At 42.8% G+C, this 14,826-nt stretch overlaps 2 protein-coding genes across 2 annotated transcripts; both read left to right on the forward strand.

Annotated features, from left to right (window-relative positions):
- The first annotated feature begins 123 nt into the window (after nucleotides 1-123).
- On the forward strand, nucleotides 124-7,956 carry lin28aa (lin-28 homolog Aa). The gene is made up of 4 exons (XM_076152731.1): nucleotides 124-133; nucleotides 1,037-1,209; nucleotides 4,987-5,171; nucleotides 7,737-7,956. The coding sequence occupies exons 1-4, from the start codon at nucleotides 124-126 to the stop codon at nucleotides 7,954-7,956; spliced, it is 588 nt and encodes a 195-aa protein (XP_076008846.1).
- Nucleotides 7,957-11,652: 3,696 nt separating this feature from the next.
- Nucleotides 11,653-14,735, forward strand: mecr (mitochondrial trans-2-enoyl-CoA reductase). Its single transcript, XM_076152638.1, has 10 exons — nucleotides 11,653-11,994; nucleotides 12,540-12,637; nucleotides 12,839-12,970; nucleotides 13,076-13,219; nucleotides 13,458-13,560; nucleotides 13,837-13,939; nucleotides 14,024-14,097; nucleotides 14,197-14,257; nucleotides 14,344-14,416; nucleotides 14,502-14,735. The coding sequence occupies exons 1-10, from the start codon at nucleotides 11,786-11,788 to the stop codon at nucleotides 14,663-14,665; spliced, it is 1,161 nt and encodes a 386-aa protein (XP_076008753.1). The 5' UTR covers nucleotides 11,653-11,785; the 3' UTR covers nucleotides 14,666-14,735.
- Nucleotides 14,736-14,826: the final 91 nt, after the last annotated feature.

Here is a 14,826-nt window from a genome sequence, read left to right on the forward strand (position 1 = left end):
TGTATTGACCAGGCAGAAGCTGATCAATGCTGGAGAGGACAGAGAGAGAGGGAGAAGAAGAAGAGGGTGGAATAGACCACAGCAGCAGTGAAGAGTGGGACCAAACTCAGGAGGCTCTGCAACATGGCAGAAGGTATGTTGGATCTTCTTTTAAAGGTGGAGTGTGTGTGTGGGGGGTGTTATCTCTGGAAGTGCTTTCTGGAAGAGCTGTGGGGGGTGGTGGTGGTTTCCTTGCATTGTCTTTGAGATTTCGGGGGGATTCTTCAGCAAATTCTGCCCGCTGACCCCCCACCCCTCATTGTTTAGGGGGGGAATATGTTGCCAGCCCCCTTTTGTTTACCTCCCCTCTCCCGCTTTCCCTCTCGCTGCGCCGCTTCTTTGCTTCTCACTGCACTTTTCACGAAAGTGGCAATCTGCTTGGATTACCCTCAGTTTTAGAGGCGAAAAGAACAGGGACACTGTAGCTTGGGTGCTGATTTGGACCTCAAGGCAGAAGCGAAGATCATGGGCTCTGTTTCCAACCAGGAATTCCCAGGTTGAGTAACTTCCAAAAACTGCCTTTACTTTTGCTGGTGGACGGTTAATTAAGTCGTTTTCCGGAGAAGTGTCTGTGTGATTTGTAATGGGGGGGCATTTAAGCGCTTTATTCACACGGGAGTTGTGTAATCCATGTGTGTATCACTGCATTAGCTGCCCCGACATCGTGAAAAATCCCCGAAACCACTCGCATGTGTTTGGGAATGTATTGAATATTGACTTTAAATTAGAAATCTCTTAAATACGCGCGTTTCTGTGCGGTTTCGGCGAGATTGTAATCGAAATTAAGACAATTATCGCGTGTAAATCCTGTTACCGACGTGATGCTTTCAATGGATCCAAGATAACGACGTAATCAATGCATTGGGAAACCAAACCTTAATGGAATTGTATGATTGTTGATGTTCTTTTGGAGACGCGCGTGCACTTTGTCCTTGAACATCGCTATGTTTCCTGTATAATATCTCTTCCTTAATTTAACAAATTGGACGTTTTGCAGGAGTGTGTAAGACCGAGGAAGATGAGGGACCGAGCACTGAGGAGGACTCGCAGTGTTTCCACGGGGACGGCGTGTGCAAGTGGTTCAATGTCCGCATGGGCTTCGGGTTCCTGTCCATGAACAGCCGGGAGGGAGAGCAGCTGGACGAGCCGGTGGATGTGTTCGTCCACCAGGTATGTCTCGCGTCTCTTTGTTTCCAACTTTCAACTGCCGCCGTGAACGCAACTGTAGCTGTGGTGTTGATGAAGTTGTACCGATTTTGCACGAATCTGAACATTCTTACCCGAGAAACCAGCTTCTCCTTTAAGTCAAATGAACCCAATTTATCTACCATTAAATTACCAGTGAATTCATTTGACTAGTAGCTCTGAAGTCATTCAACCGGTGAAGCCACAAAAGGCTCCTCAAGCCATCTGATCCAAACCTTAATTGCAAATATCTAGAAATGCGTTTGCAGGTAGTAAGAGGCGTTTAATGTTTGAGTTGATATTAATATGAACATGGAGTCTTGCTGGTGTAGTGGGTGTTGCTCCCTAAGGGGAACACGTGTTGCAGCAGAGGGGAGCTTCCCTCTTGGTTTCTCCTGGAGACACACTCACTGAAATGAATAGTGGGGTTATATCAGGTTGTTACTGTTGCTTGCTTCAGTTTATATACTGACACGTTTGAATAAAAGGTGACACAAAGTGAGCCACACAAACTAACTGGACTGGGTTATTGAAACATAAGTGAGCATGATTAGTCAGTAGTGTTTTGCTCATGCTGTCTGTTTGATGATTAGATACATTCCCCACATTTTAATTCATAACTTCAACAAGGCTCAAGGCCATCACATACTTTTGAAAAGCAGCTGATGGGTTTGCTGTTATCTAGCAAAGAAGGTGGAGTTAATTGATTCCCTCTATCAGACGGGTTTTATAGTCTTTATTCATGGGGTTTGTGTTTTCGTCTCCGACTGAAGACAAAAGAGAAGTACTCAGCTCACCCAGGTTTCCCTTGTATACCGGTAGTGCAGGCTGGGGTGGGTGTGAGGGGGGAAGGGGGTCTTTTCCCTCTTGAGTTCTCATGTGAGTGAACGCCTCCATTGCTGTCTGATAAGATAAAGGCTTAGCATCTGAATGAGAGGAGTCCCTGCTAGCTGCTCATTCACCTCAAGGTTCCTGTCATAAAGTGATTAAAGGCTCCTTGCAGGCTGCCCGATCCCCCGGTGTGTGTGTGTGTGTGTGTGTGTGTGTGTGTGTGTGTGTGTGTGTGTGTGTGTGTGTGTGTGTGTGTGTGTGTGTGTGTGTGTGTGTGTGTGTGAGTCAGTGATGTTTTACTAGTTCCAGAGAGGAAAGGAAGGTTTTATTTTATTTAAATATCCTTGTCAACCCATCAGCCCTCCAAGACCCCCAGCTGTGGAGCCATGTGGCTACCAAAGTACAGATCCTTTTTGAAGGCTTGACTTCTCTGAGATTTTCATGCTCTGATCAAACCCTCAAAATGGGGTTTTGCTCCCAAAAGCTTCCTGCTGCTTGTTAACAATTGACACTTCACAAGCTGTTGTTCTCAATCTCCTGTACCCCTGTAATGGGTGATATGTCTATTATTGGAACGATAACACATGATTTAGTTATTTAGCAATGACTCTCATTGCAAATGTAACAGCCAGTTCAACAAAAACTTTAATTTTCCCTCTCCAAATTATAAAAAGGTCAATTTGATTGATCAACAAAAAAATCCTTTATCCATTTGCAATCTGAGTGCAAGTATATAGATACAAAACAAGATGTCAAAGAGCAGATATAGTGCTAAGCCTCAGAAATACAGACCCTGTCCAATTCTTTCCTTTAGCCACTGTCTTCATATTGTAGCCACTTATCAAATGCAGAAGAAAAGCGTAACCAATTACTTCGTTTCCTCTCCCATCACTAGAAAAGATTGAAGCACGCGTCTCAATGATGGATGTACGGGGTTATTGCAACAGCGAGGCCTTGGCCTTAAAATTAGTGGCCGCGTGTCAAGGAAAATTAACTCCCAGGGTTCGCTGGCCTTTGTGCAGGTGGACAATAGAGCCAAGCATCCGAATGAAGCACTCCCCTCGGCCGTGACTGAGCTCGTCTTTGTCTCAGCAGCGGTCCTGCTATTGTCCCTCGCTGCTGTGATGTCTTTCTCGGCCCCACTCAGGGACAGAGCTCCCGTGCCCAGCACAAGACCGGCCGTCTCTACGGCTCTGCATAAGATTCCTTGCAGTAAAGGAAGTATGTAAGCTGTCTGTAAATAACTCACTTTGGGATGCGGGCGTGTGGCTGGTGATGGCCTGTTACGGGGGTGGGGAAGGTCACACGTGGGAGAGGAAGTGGGTTAACGGTCACCAAGGAGGAGGCCCAGTTGAATCAGTGTTCCATGAACCTCCATGTTGCCACGCTCGTTTCATGTAGCACCACTCATGTTTCAGTAATGCTGAGAGAGTTTGAAACAAATGTTCCTTTATGAGCGAACATCACAGGGTTAGAGAAGGTGGCACTGTGCATTTGGTGATGAAACCAAGTGTTATCATCTAAAAGGTGTTGGTGATTTGAGCCCGACGCCCTGAACAATGGAAATAGTTCTAACTGAAGGAACCTCCAGCCTTGTGCCGGATCAATCCGGAACTCCTCAACGCTCAATTTCTTGTGGTCGTGCTAAGCGCTGAAGCACTGGTTGCCTTTGTTAGATGTGAATTCACTAGTGTGCATGAAAGAGTGAAGATAACCATAATAATTATCAAATTAAACAGGTGTCATCAAAGATCCTGGCGGTTAATCTCGCTCTCTCCGACTAAGGGATTTTTCGAGAGGGGTTTCCCTCCTTAACAGAGTCGCTCTGTCTGCGGGTTTGATCCTTGACGCATGCCACACCTTCTCTCCACTCCTTCTCTCTGAGGTTCATCTGCAGGATACTAAAGCTCTCGACAGAAACGTCAGCGAGGTCACAGCAGGTGAACATGCAGTCGGACATGTACGCAAACTTGAATAATCAAACAGAGAGATTGATTATTGGCACATAGCTGATTGATTCAGCGCCACATGCTCGATTGATTGATTGATTGCTGAAACTGGTTAGCTCCTTTCACCCAACTAGCTACAAAATGAAATTGCCGTGTTTGAACCAGTTTTCCCTTTAATCCCAAAAGCATGTTGTCTATTCAGAAACTGATATCAAAGAGAGATATCAATCATTCTGACCATCCGTGCTTTCCCCCAACTTTTATCTTGCATGTCTCTCTGCCAAACAACTATCCGAGGAATGTCACCCTGACCCCCAACCTCCCAACATTACAAGCCCCATTCCCCTTCTCACCCCACCCCCAACCCCAGCGCTAACCCCTGCATCCTGCAGTTGAGGTTAGTGGTGGTGGTGGTCAGTGTGTTAGTGGAGCTTTGTGATGTGGGTGGGAAGAGTGATGGGGGTGGGGGCAGCAATGTGGAATGCTGTTCCTCCGGAGGGGGGATGGGTTGAATGTTATATTCGTCAGGTTTACCATTCAAACACAGTAAAAAAAAAAAAAAAAAAAAAGACAAAGCAGCATTACGAAAGTGTGCCTTTGTGCAGCACAGTGAGTAGAAACCTTTGCACAGAGCCAACAGCAAACTTTGTAGCCTTTGTTCATTTATCAGGTGAGGCACAATGATCACCTTAAAATTCCTCATACCTGATAAGTCTTATTTGGCGGGGCGGGGGTTGTTTGCATGGGTCATAGTCTCCCAAGCCTGACAATGATGTGGCTTTGATCTCCTTTCATATTAAGCCATGTATAATAAAAAAATGTTGTTGCAAATATTGTATAGGTTTTCCAATTGTATTCTGTGTGCCAGTGATGGAGGTAGAAAAATCTCCATCAATCCTGTGCTGTATCATCGCACAACTAACTGAGAGTTCCTGAAGGAATAACATTGTGACGCTCAATCTTCTCCTCTTGCTTTGTTCAGAGCAAGTTGCACATGGAAGGCTTCCGCAGCCTGAAGGAGGGCGAGGCTGTTGAGTTCACCTTCAAGAAGTCGTCCAAGGGCCTGGAGTCCCAGAGAGTGACAGGACCCGGTGGCAGCCACTGTGTGGGCAGTGAGAGGAGACCCAAAGGCAAGAAGGTCCAGAAACGACGATCTAAAGGAGACAGGTAAGCAAGAGTGAACTTTCCTTATTAAAAATGAACTGAATTGAGCATAATTCACCCGGAGGTACGTGTTGTGGAATATACCATTGTCAGGTGAAATGTGAAAACCAGTGTTGTGCATTATGCCATAGCCTCAACGTGGTGCTGTCTAATGGTGCACCTCATTATTTTGACCCTGCAGCATCGGAGGTATAAGCCATCAATAGCAGAGGCAGTTTTGCAGAAAATCAAACTGCTGACCTAGAAATACACAATCAAATGACCCTTTAGCTGATGCTCATGCCAGCATTGCAACATAGTTTCACTACAATGTGAAAGTAAACATGGGAGCTAAGAGGATTTAAAACAAAACCTTTTAATTAAGGGAATGCGTCTTTTTTAATAATACAATTTTGAAATGTAAAATGGTAAATTACATCATAACAGCAGCTCAGTAGCCACAAACACTCATCGTTGGGGTCCAGTTTGGATCGGATATACAATGGTGTTTTAGTTTCTCCTTTTTTTTTTTTCATCCCCTCTCTCGCTCTCTGGACCCCAACCCCCATCCCTAGTCCAAGCAAGGGTCACACCAGCAGGCTTGACGTGTGACCTGGATCAATAACTGTTTAAATCTGCAGGCCCCTAGTGAATTCACACACCCCCCGAATCTGAAAACCTCTTCCACAAATGTGATTTGTAGCTCCTGCACCCAAGAAGGAACTCAAAAGGATCTCATATCAAATTGCATAACCGTTCATCAAGACCAGTCAGGAGTTGTGTTGGTTATTCCAGTTCTTGTTCTATGACTTGAGAATTGGGAAATCACGCAAAAGCCAAAGTGAGTTGTACAATTCCCCGAACCAGTTTCTGCATAAGTTAAATAAACACAATGATAGTTGATGTTTCTGAGATCTGAGGTTTCCTCAAGTGGAACCAAAAGTGCCTGCCAGTAGAAGACAAAAGAGCTAAGGAGGCAGATTTTGGAGTCATTCCTTGAATATCAATATAATGCAGGGTTAGAGGTGTATCAACTTCACCCTCTTGTCAGTTGTGATTAGAGCCAGAGAGTAGTCAGTGTAAGAACAGAGATCATTACTGCCTCAAAGAGTCCTGGGAGGCCCGCTGTGGCTCAATAAATCTCCCTGGAGCTCACAGATCCATTCAGAAAGTATTGGTCCCCTCTAGCATATTTCATTATGCAACAGTGAAAGCTGTTTTATAGTTTTATTCATGTTTGATTAATGCCTTTCAGTAGATTTGTATATAATCAGTGATCGAACGTAAACAATATTCTTCTCTATTGCTATTAGAAGTTCTGGATTTGCGTTTGTCAACCGGTTGCACATTAAAGCACCAAAGTGAGCCAGTTGTCCTTCATAGACCACCTTTGTGCGTGTGTGTGTGTGTATATGACTGAGCGAGGGGAAAAAGCTCCTGTCCATTTAATTGATAACAGATGCAAGAGCCCGAGCACGGAGGTGAAAGGTCACCGTTGCTGTGGCAACAGCGTATGAGTAAATGCAAAAGAGCAGGGGGCTGGGGTGGGACTTGGGGTTAGAGAATTGAGGAGGGGTTGGGGGTGGGGTCAGGGTTCAGAGGTCATTACTGCAGCTTTTTTAGACAAAGGGACCACTTCCCTTTCCCTCCACTTGCTCCCTGATTGATGCAGATGTGGAGAGCTTCTGTGATGGTGAAGACCTTGACACCACCCCAAACGGCCGTTGGTACAAAGGCGCACTGACCCCTCGGCAGCCGCCCTGTCCAAACCTCATCTGCCGCTACAATCTCCGCAGTGACACAAACAAACCACCGCACGCCCACTATCCATCTGTCTTCCGCCTCTGCGCGCGTGGCCATTCTATAGATTATTTGTTTGAATAGAGGATTTTGAATCGCACCCCTGATGGCTGCTGCCGACCCCTCATGGTGTCGACTTCTGTAGTTCAATGCCGATCAAATGGATGTGTCGCTTTGATACAAAGGAGTGCAGCAGGGAGCCTAATTTCAGCATTGACAAACTGATTGGCTGTTACAATGATACCTTGAAGTGATATGAGGGTTGACAAACATGCCATAGGAGCCCTGTCTCTCTGCAGTCGGGTTGCTGATGATTTACAAACGTTACACAGTTTGTCTGAAATGTTTCTAATAAGAGGATTTCACAAGTTTTGACCAACCAAGCACAATACAACTGGAGCGTGGTTATTCCTCCATGTGTCCTCTTTGCACTGATGTAAGGGTGACCTGGAATGCCCTTGCTGTATTAAGTATTAGTCCAAGTGCTATATTGCCACCTAGTGGTGATCAGGTAGTACTTGCACACCAGTTTTCAGTTGAGATAAGTGATGGTTGTGCGGATTCAATGTTAAGTAAGATAAGTTGACTATCTTGCAGGAGAGGTTAATAAGATCAAAAATAGTTTAGGAGGATTCTGTGGCTGTTTTGATTCTTTCTGTAGTAAATATTTTAATTACTGTGCTGTTTCACAAGCCCAAACAGGGCTATTGGCTTATAATCGAAAGGTACATTTTGCTTGGCATGTCTCGCTTAGTAAACATTTTGCTTGATTTCTTTGTGGTCTTGTAGGTGCTACAACTGTGGAGGCCTGGACCACCATGCCAAAGAGTGCAAGCTGCCCCCCCAGCCCAAGAAGTGCCATTTCTGCCAGAGCATTGACCACATGGTTGCCAATTGCCCAATCAAAGCACAGCAGTCTTCACCAGGTTCTCAGGGAAAGCCGTCCTCCTTAAAAGGGGACGAGGAGGAGCACAGCCACATGGCACCGCCTCCCGAGACCTCCGACTGAACGCGGAAGCGTGCAACAAAGAAGCCAAAGGAAGCACAGAGGCCAATCAAAGTGCTTTAATCCTTTTCCATCTATTGAAGCTGCTTTTGGAACTACCTCAGGTTGAAAGAAAATTTGCTCATGAAGAATGTTTCTGAAGTTTTTTTTTTCCCATATGGTGTAACACTCAGGAATACTGCTATACTATTGCACTCAGGACGCTCTCATATTGTATTAATCACCGCTGTAGGGGTTTGAGATTGTGGTAAACAATGCCACGTCACAGATTGTTTTGATACCTTTTTGTAGAATCTGCATTTTGTTTTTCTGGGATACAGTGCCTCTCCTTTGGGCATTACCACTCGAGCCTGTTAAAGCATATAACTTCACTTTTGCTGCCTTACCATTTAGTCTCCTTCCTGACTGTTACACCTCGCTATCCGACAAGACAGAGACGTGGCAGTGAGTACCTCTGTAATGAATGTTAGTTTGCATATCGCATGGGGAACGGGGCTGGAGTGGGAGGGGACGGAGGGGGAAAACACAGGGGACGGGTTTTTAGGGTATAGCTATAGGCAATGTATTGGCATCTGTCAATATCGCAATTGACCATCCAGATTTCCTGGGGCCAAATGAATGTCAGACCAGATGTTGTCGCCAGCTCTTGGTCAGAGCAGTATATGTCTCATTTCATTGTTTTTGTTGTTACTGCACGGTCTACCTCATTGGGTGCATGTTTGGACGGCTACTAACGCTATCATCTTAACCACTGATGGTGAACCAAATATTCTCTGCTTGGAGTGCAGCTTTGGAGATTGTGATGTGAACTGGGATTGAATCAGATCCGCTTTGCACTACATTAATTTCACAGGATTGTAGGTAGTCGCTTCCATATCTTGGAAGTACTGGAAGCATCACTTTAATCAAAGGCCCACTTGCAGTACACTCATGTTTTAGCTGTGGGGTGAAATACTGTTGCCTCCAAATGGAATTCCAACCAATGTGATGTTATACTCTTTTAGTAGGATACTTGATCTGGACTGGAGTTACCGAGGGGTCCAGCTAGCTCTCCTCTTGATACTTGAATAAACTGAGGCAGAATCAGATATGATGTTGCCAGTGGGAAGGCTGGTGTTTTTGTTTTCATCCAGTGTGATCCATTCCTAGGTAGTTATTTAAGACTTTACCTCCTAATAACCCTTAGTAGGGTGATAGTTCAGGAACACCAAGCCTGCACGGAGGAGCATGTAGATCTAGCTAGCTAATCAGCGTTTTACTCCCGTTTTACAGGAGAAGCTGACAAGACTTTTACACCCAATTAATATATATGTAAAATTATTCTAAAGCCTTTTAAAATATCATACTAATTTATTTTCATCCAAGTGTGCTACAGCTTCTCCTTTTGCTCCTGTTGAAGCCCTCTCAGCAATGAATGTTCTACTAGACATCAGAAAACTGCCAAATGTTCATTCAAAGCTACATTTGACTTGAGAATATATTTGCGTAACATATTTCTTAACATCAAGTCACTCATATTGAGGTCATCAATATAGACCTTCAAAACGTTTGTTTTGTCAAATCAGTGTCCTAACAATAATCCAGTGCAGTAAAACGCAATGCAATAGTGATATTGCAATACGAGAACAGGTGCATAGTATTATGATGACTGACACAACTGTGAGTTTGATTTATTTCCTTTGCCTTGTATTTTTTTTGTTTCTATTTTTGTGCACAATGGAGTCTTCCAAAAAGGCCCTTTGTGAAACCTATATCTATGCCAAAACCAATGCAATGTTATTCTGCACTAATCATGTGTAAGATACATTAACTTGTTTTATATCCAGTTTACTCTTCTTTTCTTTAGTATATGTTCCATATTTTGTGTTTTTTTTGTGTGTGTTTTTTTTCATTCATAGACAACATACAGTCAGTTTACGGTGGAAGAAATACCAGAACCTCCACTCACTCTCAGACTCATCTCAGGAATTGTCAATCTGAAAACTCAGGGAATGCTTCAGATTGATTTGTTGGGAGTCGATGAGTGTTCATTTAAGACTTTTGAATGACTTGAAACAGTAAAAATGACCCTTCTTATTCATAAAAATACAAAAAATGCAAAGAAGAGTTTATCGATTGAGACGTGGAAGCTGTTTGACTTTTCATGCTCATGCACCCAGTCTGATGATGATCATTATAGTCTCTCTTCTTTTACATGATATGAAGAATATGTGCTGATATTATTGAATTTTTTTCCTCTATAATCTTTGTAGATGGGGATGTAGTAGAATATTATAAACAGATTGGGGCTAGTAGTATATAATCCAGGGTTGTCTCATCTCAACACACTAGCCAATATGTGGTGTTCCAGACTATCAATGCTTATGACAAAAAGAATGTGTCATGGATGACTCAACACGTCAGAAAATCTTGTTTCATACCGATTCATACTCACTCGGGAAATGAAAGGAGAGAAGAGGTTGTGGAAGCTAGTGCTCTGACTAGTTGGAATAGTTTTTTATGTTGAATTTGTCACTTTTGATTGCAGTGCCAGTAGGATCCTCTAACTTGAATGCAGTTCAGTCTTTCTATTGAAAAAGGGACACGCACAAAGAGGACTTCTGTTTGTTTATGTCATCTATTACCGTTTTAAAAGTCTCTGAAACCAATGAATACCTCAATTTTGACATCTGCTGTTTAGATCATGTGTCTGACAGCAGAAAACTTGTTTGTTCTTTTAGTTTGTTTGTTTTTGTTGCATAGCTCCGTTGTACTTTGTTTCTTCATTGCATCATTTAAGAAAAAGTCCATGACAGACATTCTGATCACAGCAAACTTGTTTGACTCCTCAGTGGTGTGTTATTGTGATTTGATTGTTGGGTGTTAGATGGGTTAGATATACCTTGAAAATCCAAGGACTATGTGCTTGAAGTACATCAAAGCAGATTGTATCACAGTTTACTCTCTGCTTTGTGTGCTCACAATGGTACATCTTGTTTGTTATCAGCCATTTAATTTTGTGGTGTATCTTATCGGGTAAAGGGCTGAAGTTACTTCCAAAAATGTGCATTTATTACTGTTGAATGTATCAAAGTTTATGCCATAAAATTACATTTAACTTGATCTCAGGCGATTTCATGGCTAGTTTGTCAATGGTGAGCAGCATGTAGGCTATTCAAAGTATTACTGTGATTATGTTTCTAAATGTAAAGATCTGCTCCATTTTTCCTAATAAATGTGTTAAAATTCATGTCTTGTCATGTTTTCATTCCAATAGTGACTGTAGAATAGTCTAAAGACCATTGATTTCATACAATGTTTGTGTAAAATCGAGTAATTCATGATTTTTGCATACATAAGTATATGATGTGACAATGAGGCAATTCCTCCTTCAATCTTGTCGTTCTTATTGTATTTTAAAGTGGATGTTGGTTGTTTTTGTAATGATGATTTGATAGGGTTGAACTTAGAACTATACTGTTTCTGCATTTTAGTTTTCAGCAAAATGGGAAGCATGAGAGCTCCGGCTTTCACACACACATAATGAAACTAAAAGTCATGAATTTGCAGTGAATTATAGTGCAGAGTCAGAATGGAAGGAAAATCTTATCTATTCCTGTTTCTGCCTCCCACCCCCAAGTGACATTTGGCCAATAACAACGTATTACTGCCATTTTCCACTGGGGGCGCTGCTGTTTATTTACAACCTCGACAGACTCATGGGTAAAATCCAATATGGTCGCGAGAAGTACATCCCGCTCACCTTGCAGGACTCAACATTTGGAACTGTAGATACTTTTGTATTGAACAGATGTTGTTTGGTTACAAGTTGGCGGTGAAATAAAGCGTCGTTATGTGGCTCCCGCTGCACACCGTCTGTTTCAGAAGCCAGAGAAGCTGCAGGAGCTTCAGTTCTCTGCTCACACTGAGACAGCACAGAGCTAAAGTTCATGCCCACGTTAGCGTCCATGTGAAGCGTTTGAGTCTCTCAGCCGCACTTTCAGCACACAGATGCTCAGCGCTCCTGTACAGAAACCACGGAGACCCCACACAAGTCATCCAGTAAGACCGGCGAGATTTAGGTGCAAGTGTGTAGCTGTAAAAGACGAGCAAACAATGGTGACTGATGCTAGGATGGTGATGATGTTTATTTGATTAAAAGTAGAAATACCGCAACATAAATTCACTGAATTATCTAGTAATTTTAACTACAAGGATTGAAGTAGTTGGTGTGATGCTTGATTCCTACTTGTATTTGATTTCTATTGATATTTCCTTCGTAATCGTTGTTTCCCTTAGCATGCATTTTACCATTTGATTTAAAAATCATGAACAATTATTTAAACCTGTGCTGTGCCTGTTATTATAATTCTTAATTACATATTATATTACCTTGAGCTACGTTGCCAAGAAGAAGTGGTCATAAATGTAATTGCAGATAAATGGGGTTATACCTGAATCTGTGATTGACATCTGTACCACAATAAATAATAATAATTGATTATAACAGTATTGCTCAATTAATTTTCTGACCCTGGTGTATTTGGTTAACAATTTAATGTTTCCAACACACGTCTGTAACTTTCACATAATAAATATTCTACCAGGTTGGAGGACTTGGATCTCCCCTCCATAGGTCCAAAGGATGTCCTGGTTAAAATACTGGCAGCCCCAATCAACCCATCAGACATCAACATGATTCAAGGTAGTCATTTTGTCAGTTAGATATTTATTTCCATCATTTCCACATCAAACAAAAGATTCACAAATCATTTCACACTGCAGAGATAAACTACTTAGGTATCAAATGATTTTTATATACTGTGTAGTATTGACACATTTTGATCAGTACCACCATAGTACTACATTTAGATGGAAAATTGGTTGATTATCTATCTTTTTACAGGTACATATGCTATCCTGCCCGACCTCCCAGCTGTAGGAGGCAACGAGGGTGTGGCCGAGGTCATAGAAGTGGGCAGCCAGGTGAATTCCCTCAAAGCAGGAGACTGGGTCATTCCGAAAGATGCTGGTCTCGGTACTGCCTGAATTATTAACTAAAATCTGCAGTTTAAGATTGTTTCAGACATTTTTAGATCATCCAGCGTGAGATCTGATTGGGTTTCTTTCCTTTTCTGCTAAGGGACATGGAGGACAGCAGCAGTACTGGCAGAGGATGATGTCATCTCACTGCCTAATGACGTTCCTATTCTGTCTGCTGCCACAATGGGAGTCAACCCCTGCACTGCCTTCAGGATGCTCTCTGACTTTGAAGATCTCAAGCCAGGTAATTATTTTTCACACACAGGGGACAAATGTCTGTTTACCCTCTTCAGCCATTCTCAGCAGATGGCATCACTTTCATTACAAATGCACAATCATAGAGATAGGAAATTTGTCCAGCAGAAGTTTCTGTACATTACCCAAAGCGCCCAAAATGATTTTTGACTTGAGTTTTGAACCATAAAGTAGCTATTTCAAAATGACTTAATGACAGGAAACATTCAAAGCTGTTTTCCTTCCAGGTGATACTGTGATCCAGAATGCAGCCAACAGTGGAGTTGGACAGGCTGTGATACAGATTGCTGCTGCAAGGGGAATAAACACTATCAACGTTGTCCGAGACAGGTGAACAGTCACACCACACAAGTGACTCTCCATTACGTCTTAGCTCTTGTCTGTCAATCAGTAACTGCTTAGACCCTGGCTCTCTTTCCCCGTCTCCACCAAGTGAATCAAGTCCTTTCAGCAGACAGGAGAGTTTTAGTCATTGGCTGGGGTTATCAGCCAGTCCCTGAAGGCCATCCAAGTGTGATAGTAATGTCTTTTTGTGGAAAGGCAATTGAGATACATAACAATTTATGACTGTCATGAACTTGCTGGTTGTGTTTTTTTCTTTTACAGGCCAGAGTTCACAGAGCTCAGTGAGAGGCTGAAGGCCATAGGTGCCAATCATGTGATCAAAGAGGAGACGCTAAGGCGGCCTGAGGTTAAGGAATTGTTCAAGGTGCCTTAAATATACAATTATGTGGATTTGTCAATGTGTGAATAAATGTAAAAATATATAATTCATTATTTTTGTTTGTTTAAGATATGTCCAAAGCCTAAATTGGCTCTGAATGGAGTCGGGGGCAAGAGCGCAACAGAACTGCTTCGCCATCTACAGTGAGGACGCTGCTTTTCCTTGTTCCATATGTGAGACCCAGTCATTATTAGAGCTCCGGCTTTTACCTGAGAATTTATAATATTTCCCATTGATTCCAGGGTGGGAGGATCCATGGTGACATACGGAGGGATGGCCAAACAGCCTGTTACTGTCCCAGTGGTAAGATGGAACCTGTATACTTCCTAGGACACATTTTACCAAACTAATTTATCACTCTGTCCCTTATGAAACATTACTTTTTCTAGAGTGCTCTTATTTTCAAAGACGTGAAGCTACGAGGGTTTTGGGTCACACAGTGGAAGAAAGATCATTCACATGGTGAGTTGGCATACATCAGATCAACGTGTCCAAATGAGTCTTTTCAAATAGATTTCATGAGATATTCTCCTTAATTCCCCCGTAGATGAAAGTGCATTCAGAGCCATGCTGGATGAACTTTGCTCCCTCATCCGACAGGGAAAGCTGACAGCCCCTGCCTGCACAGAGGTGGGCATCCAAGAGTACCGCAAAGCTCTGGACGCAGCCATGCAGCCTTACACCTCAGCTAAACAGGTCCTGGTCATGTGAACTGACTGAGGTCTCAGCATTACTTCACTGTCATGGTCATAGCGTATGAACATTAAAAACTGCCACATTATTGTTGACGCCTCAGTCAAATATCTTGTTCAAGCTCATATTAAATATATGTCCTCACAGCAGGCTCAAAGTCCAGTATCTATCATCAGCTA

The sequence above is a fragment of the Genypterus blacodes genome, unplaced genomic scaffold, assembly GCF_046128005.1.
Source record: "Genypterus blacodes isolate CSIRO-AG114 ecotype Tasmania unplaced genomic scaffold, CSIRO-AGI_Gbla_v1 ptg000057l_1, whole genome shotgun sequence".
NCBI classification, from domain to species: domain Eukaryota; kingdom Metazoa; phylum Chordata; class Actinopteri; order Ophidiiformes; family Ophidiidae; genus Genypterus; species Genypterus blacodes.